The 16,520-nt window shown below is 42.1% G+C and overlaps 1 protein-coding gene across 3 annotated transcripts in view; it reads left to right on the top strand.

Annotated features, from left to right (window-relative positions):
- PTPRM (protein tyrosine phosphatase receptor type M) overlaps positions 1 to 16,520 on the top strand; it is a 604,888-nt gene that overhangs the window by 255,749 nt on the left and 332,619 nt on the right. For all 3 annotated transcript variants that reach the window (XM_032467107.1, XM_032467106.1, XM_032467108.1), the window contains exon 5: positions 6,418 to 6,533. In XM_032467107.1, the coding sequence (XP_032322998.1) occupies positions 6,418 to 6,533 (116 nt within the window). The remainder of the gene's footprint in view (positions 1 to 6,417; positions 6,534 to 16,520) is intronic.

Here is a 16,520-nt window from a genome sequence, read left to right as displayed (position 1 = left end):
GATCTGTTTCAGGGGAGACGGCGGGGAAAGGTCAGAGTGACCTTCTTGCTTCTGCTGTTTTCTCAGACTTCAGCTTAAAAATATCCAATGTGCCAAGGTGTCATGTTTTGGGGTGGCATTTCCTGAACCTCATCGTCTATCAGATTATCATGTGGTTTTTCTTTTATTCTGTTAGTAGGGTGTTTTCTGTTGATTGATTTTTGGATGTTGAATCAACCTGACACGCCTAGGATAAATCCCACTGGGTTATAGTGATCGTTTTTACATGTTGTCATATAACATGTTAAATATAATGTTATTTGCATATGTGATGCCTTGAATGTTGAAATCTAAAAATTGCACAGAATCATGCCTCATTATTTTTCTGCCAATTTGGAAACATAATAATATAATGAAAAAGATTGAAAAAACCCTCATAAGCCCATATGCCGTGTAATGGATAAAATGAATCCAAAATCCAACACTACTCTGTGTTACTACTTTGCAATATGAAATAAGTCAGCAGTCTCTTTAAACATTTAACAAATGCTGAGTTTGTAATATGGCTTCCTAGTTCAAATTTATTCTTACTTTACAAAACAAAATTAATTTTTCACTCATAGATTTATTTGCATACTCAAACATCACTTGCCTACTTTCAAATTTAGATTTTTATGAAGACGTTAAACAGTGTGATTAAAAGAAGAATAACAGTGGCAAAAAAAAAAAAGCGGAACTGTTTTCTGAATTATGTTCTGTTGAATGAAGACAAACGCACGTGCTTCGGTTGAGAGATACTTAGGATTCAGAACTGGCGTTTTAAACATGGAGGAGCATAACTTGGGTTTTTCTCCAAAGGAATATCATTCTTCTTCAGGATGCGGGCGACCGATCCAAGTTATTTTTATATGGTGCCCGGCTTATTTTTCTTTGATAAGAATGGTGAATCTATTTTTCCACTTGACAGATTATTCCATTAAGGTCCATTCTTACCTTTCAAGCAAAACATAATAGTTTTGTCTTGAAACATGTTAAAAGCCTCCTGCTCACAAGAGTTACTGGCCTCTGTGGCACTGTAACTTCATTCAAGTAGCGGGGGCAACATTAATGATGCTCTCCTACAGGGTGAATGTAGGGGCTGAATGAGTTAATGTACATAATGGATTTATAGCCATGCTTAGCATATTCTAAGAGCTCAATGAATATTATTATTATTGTTATTGTTATTGTTATTATGCGTTTCAGGCCCACTAGAGTTAATTAGCTGCAGATTGTAACCCTGAGTAGCTAAATAGATTGATTTCTTAGATGGGGTAATTTAACAGTGTCCATTTGAAAAGTAAAAAAAGTATTATTTGCAAAATAGATTCTTTTTCAGCGTTAGAGTAAGCAGTCCCAGGCATTCTTTTTGTATATATATTTTTTTATTGAAGTAGAGTTAGTTTACAACATTGTGTCAATTTCTGGTGTACAGCATAATGCTTCACTTGTACATGAACATACATATATTTGTTTTCATCTTTTTCACCATAAGTTACTACAAGATATTGAATATAGTTAGTTCCCTGTGCTGTACAGTATGAACTTGTTGTTTATCTATTTTGTGTATAGTAGTTAGTATCTGCAAATCTCGAGCTCCCAGTTTATCCCTCCAGCCCCCTCTTCCTGCCCCCGTCATTCTTTTTAGCAGAAGTTGGCTTCCTTGTTTGTGATGCTGATGCCAAAGACAGAGAAGCGATGATGGTGCAGTTGTGGAGGGCGGGTGGGTGGACGGGCCTCCAGCCTATCTCAACCTTTGCCATTACATTAAAATGTAAATGAAAATACAAGAGGGTTCAGCACAGTCTGCTCTTGTCCATTTCAGGTTTGCACTTTGATCTCGCAAATGACTGTTCTCTGATTTTGTTGTTAGTATTTCGAGGCAGGCTTTGAAGAATCAATAATACGAAACATCTACAAAAAAATTTGCATCCTGGTCAATGATCATTCCAGGCTTTGGGATCAAAGGCTGTTGTGAGATCAATTAATAACCCGAAAACCTCTATTCTTTTAAAAAAAAACAAACTTTTTTTCTTTTTCAGTAAGGAGCCACAGAATATGGCAGAAATGAGAAAAATGGGAGAGTTGTACTAAAAACCTTTTGATATTCATTGAAGATGTTTAGTTTTTAGAAGTCCTGCAGATTTTAGAAGAAAGCTGGCATAGCACTTTGAAAGGGTGTCCAGGAGACAAATGGGTCTATAAATTTGCAGAGAAAGAGAGAATTTTTCTTTTCGAGTATTGGATGGATTGAAATTTTCCACTCTAATGGTGCCCTGTGTTAAAGTTAAGGTAGTTTGGCAAGGTTCAGAGCACGCAGCTCAGCTTGGGCTTGAAACTTTTCTGGCTGGAGAGCTCTTTTTCTTGGGATCTTTCCCAGTTTCCAGTGATAGATCAGTTATTTTAAATAATAATGAACCCTTTTGAGGCTAAGTACCAGGCACGCAGAATGACTTGGCATTATCTTCTCTCATCTGTATTCCAAGTCTATGAAAGAGGTGCTATTTTTTTAATCCCTATTTTGCAAATTAAAAAAAAAATTCCCACTAAGGCTTGGGTTTAGGAACTTTCGCTTCTGTTCAGAGGTAGTAAGAGCCTATATTGAAGTATTGATGCTGGAACACCGATGTGCCAAAATCCCACTCTCAAAATAGTATCAGCCTCCCGCTGCTTCCCAACTGAAAACAGCTTCAGGGTTCATAGCACCAGGCAGGGAGAATCCAGGCCTCTTACACCTTACGAAAGATTATATAGGCTGTTCACGTTTATGAAAAAACTTACAAATGCCATCAATTATGCATAAATTATGCTAATATCCAGCAGTTCAGAAATACGTTATAACATTAGAAAAAAGAAAACTACGTGGGTAGGTCACCCTTGCTCTTCCAAAATAAGTCTCCTGACATGCCTGATAAAGAATGAACCTAAAAATTTCAATAATGAAATTCATTTTTAGTCCGTGAGATGTTCCACACTGAATATGTTTTAGCTTTACCCGCGTGCTAATCAGAAAGTGTGGGGCCTTCGCAGGGCTGCAGGTCTCTTTCCGATGATGGTCACAGGAGGGGAAAGGCCGCCACCGGAAAGGGAACCTTTCCTGCACCCCTGTATGGACCGGAGGAGAGGTGGACGCAGGGCTGTGCTGTCCCCGCGACACCCCGATGAGCCCTTCTGGTTGAGAGAAGTTAAGGGAAATCAAATGTAGTGCCTGAGAAAAGCAAGAGGGATTTGGAAACTTTTGGCAGCCCTGGGAGGTGGGGAGGGAGGAAAAGGAGGAAGGAGCAGTCACAGGTGTGGTGCAGGGGAGGGAGCCACGGCCCGAGACATGAGTGAGTGGCACGTAGAAATCTTTTAATGGATAGTTAGGGGAGACTTTTTCATTTTTAGTATGTTTTTATGCTAGTTTGAGAATTCCTTCTTTTTTATTTAATTTTATTTGATTGAGTTATAGTCAGTTTACAATGTTGTGTCAATTTCCAGCGTAGAGCACAACTTTTCAGTCATACATGAATGTACATATATTCATTGCCACAATCGTTTTCGCCATGAGCTACCACAAGATCTTGTATGTATTTCCCTGTGCTACACAGTATAGACTTGTTTATCTATTCTACATAGACTTGTCAGTATCTACAAATTTCGAACTCCCAGTCTGTCGCTTCCCATACCCCCTGCCGCCTGGCAACCACAGGTTTGTATTCTATGTCTATGAGTCTGTTTCTGTTTTATATTTCAGTTCATTTGTCTTCTTCTTCTTCTTCTTTTTTTTAGATTCCACATATGAGTGACATATGATATTTTTCTTCCTCTTTCTGGCTTACTTCACTTAGAATGACATTCTCCAAGAACAGCCATGTTGCTGCAAATGGCATGATGTTGTCTTTTTATGGCTGAATAGTATTCCATCGTATAAGTATACCACAGCTTCTTTATTAATTTTTAGTATCTTAACTAAATGGGCATATACCAAGGATGATACTCAAAATACTTAACAACGCTTCCGCAAGGCTCTGAAGTGACCCTGGGCTTAACCAAGTGGGGTGACACTGCAGACCAGGGCCTTGAGTGTATAACACGCCTTTAACCAAGTTATCAGGAGAGCTGACTGCACACCTAACACCTGTTAGAGACCCAGTGTGTTACAGCAGCCTGTGCCCCACAGTGACCTGTGTTAGAGATCCATATGTTTCAGCAAGAAAACAGCTCTCCGGCTTCCGAAGTAGTCCTGTTAATTTAGTCACATCTTAGGTTCTTAATGATCTCTACGAATGCTGGGGACTTCTGGTGCCGGTTAATCTAAAATAATCATAGCCATACATTTTCATATAGTCAGTTTGTTCACTGTGTCAGAGGTGAGGTGGGAGAGGAGAATTCTCCAGAAGTCAAAATCACAAATAAACAGCTTTCAAGGATGTGGCTGCGGCTGTATTCATTAAATTAAATAACGTGAATTCAGGTTACTTAAGGCGTTAAGTGTCTGCAGAGCGGGAGGCACTGACCCCGAGTGTTGCTCATTGCGCGCACAGGTGATTAAGGCAACAGTGTATTCCCGACAACCCCAACAGGGCGTGTCGTCCTCCCAGGGCTGTACACGTTGTGTCTGAGGGGGGACAGGTGACACTGTGGGGGTGCCACAGCAAGCCAGGAGAACCCCTGAAGCTTTCTAGAGGGAAGAGCATTCGAGAAGGGCCTTTGGAGCAGCTGAAATCCCAACAGTGTGACAGGGAGCTGCTCTCGGTAGGATGAAGGCTCGGGCAAGGCGGACGCTGCGCTGCAAGGTCGCCAAGGCAGTGCGGCCTGGTGGGCAGTGCCTGGGCTTTGGGACTGGGCAAACCACGGTTTCCAGTCAGCTCAGCCTCTGACGCTTACTGGCCAAGGACCCAAGTGTAAAATGGGGGGGGGGAAAGCCTTCCTCACAGAACAGTTGTGAGTAACTGTTCCTGGCACATGAAGTGTTCAAAAAAATGGTGCCTTTTCCCGTTTGCTAAAAACAAGGGGTCTTTCAGCTTCTCGGGAACAGAGAGTAGAAGAGACGTTCGATTTGGGGACTTTTGCCCCTAGACTCATTCTTGACCAAAGATAAGTTGAGTAAGTTAATGAGAAACCGTTTGTTGCATTTTCAGTTAGTGTGCTAGTATTAGAAACCATGCCTCACAGTTAACACTGCTTTTTTGGAAGTTATTTAGGACGTTCTGCACGCTAAGCAGCGTGAACACATTGTCTGAACCGGTGGAGGTCTCCAAGTTAATATCGGGGGATTTCTGTGTGTTATTGATATTAAAGTGCCTTTTTCTTGGTTTTGGGGTAGTAATCTCTGTCCACTCCTAATTAAGTTCCTCGCAGGCTAATATCAGTGCTTGTTTGTCATCTCTGCGTGCTCAAGGTTGGGGTGCCATTCTCTGAATGTGTCTAGACGTGGTCTAAAGACATGGGGGAAAACGGGCAAGGCATAAAAAACATCTTCCCGTTGCACAGGTTCTCCATCCCTCCCAGAAAACACCACCGTCCTGTTTTCTTCCTATTTTGCCTCCTGACCTCCCCCCACCCCGCCTCTTGCTAACCTCCCGCTCTGTCCTTGTTGTGATGGGGGAACGTTTTCCTAAAAGTAGCAGTTACCGTAAAATTGAATTCCCCTCCTGTCACTCCAGCTCCTTGACACGTGTTTTCAGCATGCTGCCGAAATTGGTCTGTGTGTCTCAGATCAAATAGAATTACCTTTTATTTAAACAGCTGTCCCCCATGGACAGTGGAGGTTATGAGACTTAATGCTGTTTAGCAGTTGAAATCATTCTTTCTTCTCGAATTGGAAATAAGAATCAGCAAAAAGTGTGGCACTCTCCCAGTCCCAGCGTAATTTCAGTCTGTCTATAGGGATGGTATTTTTGGTAGCTGGGAAATATTACCCGAGTACTGCTGCGTACCAGTTAGTGGTATTAAAATATATATTACTCACAGCTCTGTGCTTGGCTTAAAAAGTTTCCTTGGCAACATCATTTAACGTCTTACTGTTCTTTTCATGTTGCTAGTATAAATATCTAATATGTTTTTGTTCAAAACATCAATTAGACTTCAGTATAATCTTTATTAATACAGATCTGTTATTACAAGAAGACTGCTGAGCGCCGATAATTTGCACAGCAGGAACAATAAAATATCTTCTTTCTGTTTGGTTCTATCCTGGAAAGCTTGGCTGTGTGTTCTGTTCCAGAGCACACCAAAGGCTTCCACAGTACCTTTTACCATCAGAATGCAGTCTTTAAAGCTCTTAGAGGCAAAAGCCTTATTTTCTTCAAAGGTAAACAAAGCAGAAAGTCCCGAAATTGCAGATAGAGTCAACATGTCCCATGGGAGTTGCAGATCTCCACTTTTAATCTCTTTAATTCTTCTTTCTCTGTGTAGCCAGAACTCCCCACTTCCTGCGGATTCAGAACGTGGAAGTCAACGCGGGCCAGTTTGCCACCTTCCAGTGCAGCGCGATCGGCAGGACCCTGGCCGGCGACAGGCTCTGGTTACAGGTACAGCGACTGGTGCTCACGGTTCAGCGAGAGCCCGTGGGCGGCGGGCGTGCGGGTCCCCCAGGCCGGATGGGGCCCAGAGCCCGGTCGGCCAGAGCCCGCTGATGGGGGAGCGGCAATGTTAGGGGTTTATCTGCCTCCTCTCCTCCTCCACTGCGAGTGGCCGGGCTGCCAGGGGCTCTGGACAGGCTAGTTACTGTACGTCGCGATTTCCCTCCTGCATCTGCTCAGCCTGGAAGATCTTGTTGTCAGACTACTTTTCGAGCGGTGTGTCAGAGTCCAAAACATAGGACCCTTCCCGCCCTCTTCGCTTGAGGAAAACTCAAAGAATCACACACACACGCACATACACACACACAGGTTTCCAGGCTGTTTCCTGATTTTCATGTCCACCGAGATAAGCCCAAACTTAGAAATTAATAGAATTACTTAAATGTCCATCTTTTAGTTTTGAGCATTGAAGTGGCCATTTTGTAGTGTAATCACTATTTGTGGGTCTTGTTTTCTTATTTTCCAAACTCTGTGTTTCGCACGGCCGGCAGTCTTGGGGCACATACAGGGTCTGGCGGGTTCTGGCAGAATGAGCGAGACTAGGTGACCCGTCCCCGCTAACCAGCGTGCCCCCCCTCTCAGCCTCTGGGCTCCGTCTCCCGTGTAGAATCCTCCAGTTTCATCCTGGTTTCTTCTCGTTGAGTATTCATCTTCAGACTGCTCGTTCTCCACCTTGACTCGGGTTCATTTTACCGCCTTTCCTTCCAGATCCGAGAGTGGGTTTGCTTTGGTTTGGTTTTGGTTGATTGTTTACTTCCTTTAATTTGCTGCCGAGCCGCCTGGTGTTCTGACCCTTCCGCGCGTCTGATTGCACGTGTGGCTTCGGCTCCCTGCAGGCCCACGGCTCCCCGCCTCCCACCGGTGTCTCTACCCTCGGCGTCCCGACCGTGGAGATGTGTCACATGCTCCTGGAGATGTTCAGTTTGAAATCCCTCCTTCCCTTTCACCGTCACAACTGGAGTAAATGGTCCTTTTACCCCTCCATTTCTGGGGGACGTAGAAGACAGCCAGTGTGCTGTCCCGGGCTTCGTCAGTACTGGGTCGACCAGTGGGGGAGCCTTCTGGAGGAGGCTTCTGAAATCCGGTGGGGCCTCTGCACACAGCGCTCTCCCCTTCTACCTCGATGTCACTCTCTTTTCTTTCTCACGTCCTGCTGTCCCCGTCTTCAGGACTTATTTTTTCATCCTGCATCCAGTTGTCTTAGCTCCCTTATGCTGGAGACTGAGAAGTGTTTTCTCAGCCAGGGGGTGTTCAGTGTTCGGTTTGCTCAGGGTTGACCAGCCATGGGAACCGAGGGGACAGCCGACTGCAGCGGGCATTTTCCCAGTGCGGTAACTGCCTCTTCAAAATGCAGCTACTCTTGTCTCTGATGTCTCTGGAAGTCTTAATTTTTCTTGGAAGAGTATTATTTTGCTTTTGATATTTGTTTTAATGTTGAGAGAATACAATATAAAGTCTAAGCTGTGGCCTCAATGGTCTTAGACATGCCTAAGAATTTGCAGGCAAGTTGAAAATACCATTTGCCTTTTTTTTTTTAATTGAAGTCTAGTTGATTTACAATGTTGTGTTAGTTTCTGGTGTACAGAACAGTGATTCAGTTATATATACATATATATACACACACACACACTCTTTTTCAGATTCTTTTTCATTATAGGTTGTTACAAAATACTGCCTGCAGTTCCCTCTGCTGTACAGTTTGCTTTTTTCATTTGTTTGTTTCTGCAGACATCCTGGACTTCGGATGCTCCTGCTTAAACTCGAGCACTCCCTTGGGAACTGAGGTCTTTGCCTGCTTCCTCTTACAAGTGGGAGGCTTTGTTTCAGAGACTGCATCACGCAGTGGGGAGAGAGCTGGCTACCACCCTGAGGGTAGCTAAAGGAGAGCTCCCCGTCCTGATGCCACTACAGCACGATGTGGAGAGTTATAAAAAAAAAAAAAAGAAGTCTGGTCTACACCAGATTCTGATTTAATTGGTCTGGGGTAGCCTCAGTCCTGTTGAATTTCCCATGTACGGGGTCTGCATGTTGCTCCCATGGCTCTCGAGAAGGGTCGTGTCGAGGTGGGGTGATGATAAACATAGAACTGGGATGACCTTGAAATTCTGAGTGACACTTAGTTTGCCCTGGACTCAGCCTGCTGTGTGGTTTCTGGGTCTTTGTGATGTTGGAATAGTTTTAGTGGTAAATAATTTATGTCGTCTGATTGGATAGGCATCATGTGGGGAGATGTTTATTTTATTAAGAGCTGATGAAATGACTAGTGTCCTTCGCTTTCAAGGATGGCTTCTATTAACCTGTCTTTGTGCGAGATGGTTTCCAGCAGCACGAAGGAATTGCAGCAGGGATGGTTTCCCACAGCCCTCCTGCTGCCTTGCCGGGCCCTGGCCCTTTGCTTCAGGCCATACTTTAGACGTTCTGGGGAGAAGGGGATGAGGGTATAGCTCAGGGTTAGAGTGCATGCCTAGCATGCCTGAGGTCCTGGGTTCAGCCCTCAGCACCTCCATTAAAAAATGAATAAACCTAATGACCTCTCCCCACTGAGAAAGAAGATAAAAATAAAAAATAAATAGAAGTTATGGGAGAAGCAGACCTGGAGTCATAAACCAGGCCTCTCTAGTCTAGAAGTATGAATATGGACTTTTCTTCCTTACACTCTAATGTTCTAACACTTTCAAAAATGCTTTTCCAAGCTCACTTGGCTCCTCAAAATAATTCTAAGGTTCAGGCAGAAAATTGAATGAGAAAAAAATTTTTTATCATTTGAATCCTCCCAATAGTAAGTCAAGATCTGGAAGTCAACAATCCATCCTCTATTTGGGGAACGTAGATATTGTGGCGTGTGGTCACTGGCAGCACTTCGGGTCACCATCTTCTGAGTTCTCCCCTGGGCCTTTTGCAGAGTTTCGTGGTGTATCCCATGGTCTTGTACTTCTTTACAGATGAGGAGTTTGAGGTGCAGGATTGTCCAGCGTCAAGCAGGTAAATGGCATAACCGGGAAGAGTACACCCCTGTTTCTTCACCACTGATTAATTCCACTCTGCAGTGCTGGCTTCTCATTTCCACAGCTAGGTGACTAGGCAGCAGGCACCGAGCACTTTGTTAGAAGAATTTGGACGTGACCGACAGAACATGATTAACATCCAGGCGCTATCTTGACAAAAAAAAAAAAAAAAAAAAAAAAAAAAGTCCATCTGTATTACATGTACGTCTTGATCCACATCTTTGAAAAATGGCCAGTAGTTTGATTGTTTCAAGATACAGATTAAATATGATTGACGTCAGAGTCTTCCACAAAGACTTAACACACATAAATCTGATGGTGACACTAATGAAGAAATGTTTATGATTAACAGGTGTGTCCCATCTGCTTCCATTTCTCCATCTCTTCCGTGGGCCACACAGGTCATTGCTAACACAGAATCAGGTTTTCTAGAGTACGGAACAACAGGATAAAACCCAGCTCACGAGCATCCGTTCTCACACTACAGAGCACTTAAAACACCTCCCAGACGACGTACGGTAGGAGGGCACCGTCTGTGATGCTGTTTTTATGTACAGAACTGATGTGCATTGAACCTTGCTGAGTCTTACCAGACATGGCGATCTGTGCAAGCTGTACTGTCACCATGGGAGACACTCAGATGAAACGTACTTGTAAAACCATTCAGGCACCTAGATCATGACTGTATATTTCTTGCTATTAACTTTCTGATCACTTGTGGAGCCTATATTTTGAAATATCTTAGAGTATGTTTATATATAAGATACTAAGAAGAGGAAATAGAATTTTAGATGTTCATTTTAAGACTTACATACATTATTTGCTGAGGGGCAGTTTCTGAGTTACAGATTTTTATTCAGTCATTGACCCTTTAAGCCGTGTATAATTGTATTAAAATTACTATTGTCCTTTCTTAAGTCTTTAAAATTTTACTTTCATCCTTGTGCTTGTTTCTCTTGGGAATTAATATTTATAATACATATTTCAGCTTTTCAATAGATCACCAGAGCTAGAATTGACATTTGTAAACCTCAAGATGGTCTGTACACAATCTTCTCCAAGGAATACGGGCCAGCTTGCCCTCCTCTGCATCTGGTGCAATCTGAGGCATTTGTAGTTTCTGCCCTTCAGTGCACTTATGACATGTTGTAGAGGCTCCTCCAGTCCTTACTCGTCTTACTCTGGGACTCGGTGGGCTGGGGCTGCTGTAACAAAGGTGCCAGAGGCTGGGTGGCTCCAACAACAGACATTTCTTTCTCATAGCCCTGGAGGCTGGCAGTCTGAGATCACGTTCTTGGAGGGAACCAGTTACCTGGTTTGCAGACTGCCGTCCTCCTGCTGCATCTTTGCGGCATCCTCTGGGCCCTTCATCCTTCTGTAAGGGTTCTAATCCCACCCTGGGGGCTCTGCTCTCATGACCTAAGTCTGATTACCTCCCAAGGGCCCCACCTCCTCTATGATCACACTGGGGAGTAGGTTTCATTATACGAATTTGGGAGGGAGCAGGGTACAGACATTCAACCTACAGAACTCAGCTACCACAGCCGACTCCAAAGTTGGGAGGAAGTGAAGGTGGTTTTGCCTCCAGGACAAAGGGTGGAGGCAAGGAGGCAGTGGAGATGCCTTTTCAACAGCAGGTGGATAGCATCCTGGGTTCAATCCCCAGTACCTCCTGTAAAAATATAAATAAACTTAATTACTGCCATCCCCAGAAACAAACGAAAACACCAGAAACAAAAACAAAAATAAAACCAAAAAAAAAAAAAAAAAAACACCCCAGCAGGTGGATAGCAGCTTTGATCAAGTCAGGGACTGTCATGTGCATGATGAGTGAGTAGCGGCTGGTTAAGGAAACCTGGAAAAATCATCCTTTTTCTCAGCAGATCTTAGAGGCCCAATTATTTGTAAATAGCTCACTTTTTAGAATCACAAAATTACATAACTTCTGAGGTTGTAACAGTCTTCAAACTAAATCCCTCATTTTGTTTATGAGGAGACAGAAGCCCAGCAGAGGTGGGAACTTTAACATGGTCGTATATCCAGTGAGTATACTTATTACAGACAACTCCATTCTGCTAGTGAAAGTCAATTATATGTACAGATATTTTTGCTTATCTATAAATTAGTAAATTTAGTCACTTGGACATTTTTCTTCACTGAGTGACTTTGTATTTCAAATATTAGCCATTTAACCAAATATTCTCAGATTTACCGTGAACATATCTGTGTTAACTTGAGAGGCATCATTGCACAACATAACTGAGGTTTTTTGTTTTGTTTTTTTTTTCCTTCAGCAAACCTAGCTTGGTGTTTATTAGAAGTAAGTCACAGGGATAGCATTTTAAAATGATTTCATAAGGTGCATCAATTCATAGAAATGGGAAAGGACATCAGATGGTGTTATGATGAAGTACTCTTAAAAACACTGGTGCAACCCAGCACCTCGAAAAGTGCCTGTCACAAAACAAATCCTCAGTAAACCTGCTTGTGGTGCTCGGCTTACAGGTGCCTGAACAGCCACGTGTCTCCTCCTGGCGAGTCCCAAAGGCACGGAGTTGGACTAGGAAAACAGGCACAGACTCGGTCTTTCAAAATGGTTGTTTTAGGTCTGCGGTTCATCTTCTGAGGGATGGTCTTTGTTCTCCAGTGAGGATGGTGCCCTTGAGTTCTCGCCGTGATAGCAGACCTGCGTCATAGTCATTGATGAATAAAGCCCACCCACACATTTTTTTTAATATGGACTATAATTCAGTATGAACTCTCAATTTGGGAAACTTGAATTTTGAAAAAAATATTCACTTGGGTTATTATTTTTTTTAGTTACTGGCCTAGAGTTTTTTTTTTTCCTATTGAGTGTTTGCTGTGTCATCCGCTTAGCTGGATATGAGCTACTCGGTTGTGAAAAAAAGTATTTTTCACCAGCCTGATAGATTTCTCACATTCCTCTTCTGAGCTCAGATGATTTTAGGTCTTTTTGAGGGAAAAAGGAAAATCTGGAGATTTTTGTAACTTAAAAAGATTCTCCTAAAAATAGCTCCTCTCACCTGTGGAAGTTAGTTCATGAAAGAATATATGAATTATATTAATAGTATTTACATTGCTGACTTTAACAGCTATGTTTGAAGTAAGATAACTATAACTCCATTTGCTGAGCACCACTGATTGCTAAGTACTCTGCTAGGTTACAGTCAGTTATTTTTTCCCTTAACTGATCCCTAGGAGAACTGTTTTACGTGCCCATTTGTAGAAGAAGAAACTGGGGTCAGGGAGTTTCAGTGATTTTTTCCAGTTGCACATTGGAATTTGAACCGGGCCATCTGCGTCCAGAATCTGCGGCCTTAACCATAATGCCTCTTGTGTGGTACAAAGACCCTGGATTCATAAACGTCATGTGGCAATTTACGTGACACCTTTTATCGGCATTTAAAATTACAATTGTTCATGTGTGTGGAATGCTGCCTTGGCTTTTGTCTTAAAGAATGTGTACACTTGGTCAACTTTTCTTGGTGATTTTAGTTTCATTTCTGGATTATGAAAAGAAAAAATTCACAGCTACGTATCAGAACAATTCTGTTATTATATATAAAAGCCATAAAATGGTGTGAAAGGAAGTAAAATGATGGCTCCCAAGCCTGACTTGGGTATTTTAGATCCTATATGTTAAAGCATAAATTTAACATCACTTACTGTCGCAGAAAATACCAGGAATGCACAAAGAGGACCATCTTCAGTTGCTATAGGAACCATTGGCTCCTTAAAACTTTGAGTGGTTAAAGTCACAGCTATTATTGTTTCAGTCAGTTAAATATCCATATATATGCTATGATATTGAACATTCAGTCTGGAAGTCTTGAAAGCAAACCCTGTATGTTTTAACTTACATGATTTTGGATTACCTGGATTTAAAGGTAAAGATTGCTTTTACATTGATGAAACCATATGACATGTCTAGGGGGATTCTGGGAGAAATTAATGAATAGGGTTTACTTTGTGATATTACATATCTCCGTACTGAAAGGTATAAGCAGCTGGTGCTTCGGGTCAGATGCACCAGGAGTAGCTGGAACCCCAGCTGAAGAGCTTCGCATCCCCTGCAGTCTGATGGACTCTGGGCCAGGATGTGACCTGGGACTTTGAAAACTGCAGGTCAGGGGGATTCACTTTGGAAGGCAGGAAGAAAGGCCTCAATTACTAATCTTAAGGACTGCTTGCTTTGGACCCAGAAACCACACATCTCGTGAAAGCATTTATTCTGTTTCTTCTCTCATATTCGTTTGTTTCTCTTGCTTCCGAGAATCCACAGCTCTGTCACAAGAAGAGAAAATGGCAGAGCCCTACTCTGGAACTCCCTTGATCGAGGGCTGAGAATGCACCCTGCCCGTCCGTCTCCTTCTAGTGATCCGGGCCTTGGAGCCGGGGTCCTGGAGAGTCTGGACACTGTTTAGCATCTCTGGTTTTTTCCTTGTCTTTCTCTTCTTTTTGGAAGGAGAGAAAAACAATGATAAATATTTTAGCTGGGAGGTAAATGTACCTGCTTGAGGCCACCTTGACAGTCCTAGGAGATTTTCAGTCTGCTAATCCAGAATTACGTGCCTGGAAAAGAGGGAGGGAGGGAAAAATTGATGATTTTTGATGGCTTTTAATTTCAAAAACTTCTTCGGGACTATAGAAACAGAATGAAAACAATCATGCTGCTTTCAGGCCTAGAGTGACCCCATTTGGATAAGACCGAAGACCTCACTGACAGGCACTCAGTGGCAGCCAGGTGGTCCCTCCAGAGGACACACACTGAAATCATAAAGCAGAGCATTATTCTTTTCTCCATCTTTGCCTACTTTTAAAAACCCACCCTTCATTCCCTGCATTCAAAGCAAAGGGAATTGGCTCTTGTGTAAGTAGAAAGAAAATTTTCTTTGTTATAAGAAGTGATGTCCACTGAACACAAAGGACAAGTGACAAATTCATGGAGTTTCTCTATATTCTTAAGATTTGGAAGCCAATGATTGCTTTCATTCAAGACATGTATGCTACACACTTTCCACGTGCTGGGTATCTGATTATTAGTTATGCAAGTGTTACTGCAGAATGGGGCAGCACCCCCTGCCCTGGCCCATGGCTGCCCTCTGCCAAGTTGCATTTTGTCTTCCACTATGGTGGGACCTTTACCATATAGTGACTTGGTTCTTTTGCAGGAAGTGAATAGCACCTAGACAGAATGGTTCTTTGATCCCTATAGCCCTGGAGTATCGATAAGCCTGCAGCAAAACCATCCATTTTCCTGGGGAAATTATGATGGTTAAAAGAGTTGTTCAAAAATAGAAAATAGGAAAAAAAAATAATGCCATTTGCAGCAACATGAATGGATCTGGAGATCGTCATTCTAAGTGAAGTAAGCCAGAAAGAGAATGAAAAATACCATATGATATCACTCATATGTGGACCCCCAAAAAGAGAAGGACACTCATTAACTCATCTACAAAACAGAAGCAGACTCACAGACATGGTAAACAATCTTACAGTTACCAGGGGAAAGGAGGTGGGAAGGGATAAATTTGGGAGCTTGAGATTTGTAAACGTTAACCTTGGTATATAAAAATAGATAAAAAGCAGATTTCTTCTGTATAGCACAGGGAACTATGTTCAATATCTTGTAGTAACCTTTAATGAAAAAGAATATGAAAACAAATGTATGTATATATATGCATGACTGGGACATTATGCTGCACACCAGAACACCAGAAATTGATACATTATAACTGACTATACTTCAGTTTTAAAAAACATACAAATAAATAATACATGCTGAATTTCAAAAACGTAAAAAAAAATAGAAAAATGGGAGGTTATCTTCTGATTGCTTCTCTGAATTCGTCTTTATCTTTATTGTAGGAATTAGAAATATACAGAGGTAGAATGATGTAACGAACTTAATATACTCAGCATCCGACTTTAACAACCAACAATAGGTGGCAGATTGCCTTCTCTGTTTCCACCTGCTCCCCCTCTGATTATTTTGAAGCAATTTCAGTCATCCTATCATTTAACTTGTAAATGTTTCTCTAAAACAAGAGTTGGCAAACTTTTTCTGCGAAGGGCCAGAAAGCAAATTTTGCAGGCCAGGGTCTTTGTTGCTGATGTTCAACCCTGTTGTCCTAGCAGGAAAAACAGCCCAGACAACACATCAGTGGATGAACATGGCTGTTTTCAGTACAGCTTTATGTGTGAACACTGACATTTGACTTCCATGGCATTTTCATGGTCAAAAAATACTATTCCTCTTTTGAATTTTTTTCAACCATTTAAAAAATGTAAAAACCATTCTGAACCTTCAAGCTGTACAAAGCAGGTGGTGGGACAGATTTAGCCTCAAACCCCTGCTCTAAATGATAAGAGCTCTTTAAAAAAAAGGTAATTGTCATCGTGTATGCCCCGCAGAAACAGGCAGTGTTCCTGTTTCCTTGACTGCCTTTGTAACTCTGTTTCCTTTAGGAGTTTGATTTGTGATTGTGGTAGAGCTGACAGTTTGCAACTGGATGAGGAGTCTCTTAACGTCCTTTTCATCTGTAGGTTCTCTATTCATTTCCCTCCATTGTACTGGTTGTTATTGTTGTTGAAACTGTGTTTGTCCCAAACAGTCTCCTGTATTTTGAGTTTTGCCTGTTGCCATCCGGTTGCATCATTTAACATGTTCTTCTGACTGCTGTGTTTCTTGAATTATGTCTCTTTCTGTGATGTCATCAGCTCTTGCTGTTCATTCCTAGGCTCATTCATTAGAGATTGCAGAAAGATCCAATTCTCCGTCCTTCTTTGTTTAGTCACTAGAATAATTCTAAAAAGAGAAGCTCTCCTGGTATCAACCATTTCGGTGTCCTGATACATGGTTCGTGAAGGGAAGGTGATATAAATACTTGATGCTTTGTCTTTTTTGGCA

This window comes from Camelus ferus, chromosome 24, assembly GCF_009834535.1.
Source record: "Camelus ferus isolate YT-003-E chromosome 24, BCGSAC_Cfer_1.0, whole genome shotgun sequence".
In the NCBI taxonomy this organism is placed as follows: domain Eukaryota; kingdom Metazoa; phylum Chordata; class Mammalia; order Artiodactyla; family Camelidae; genus Camelus; species Camelus ferus.
Note: the sequence above shows the minus strand (reverse complement) of the source record. Positions and strands in the feature narration are given on the sequence as shown.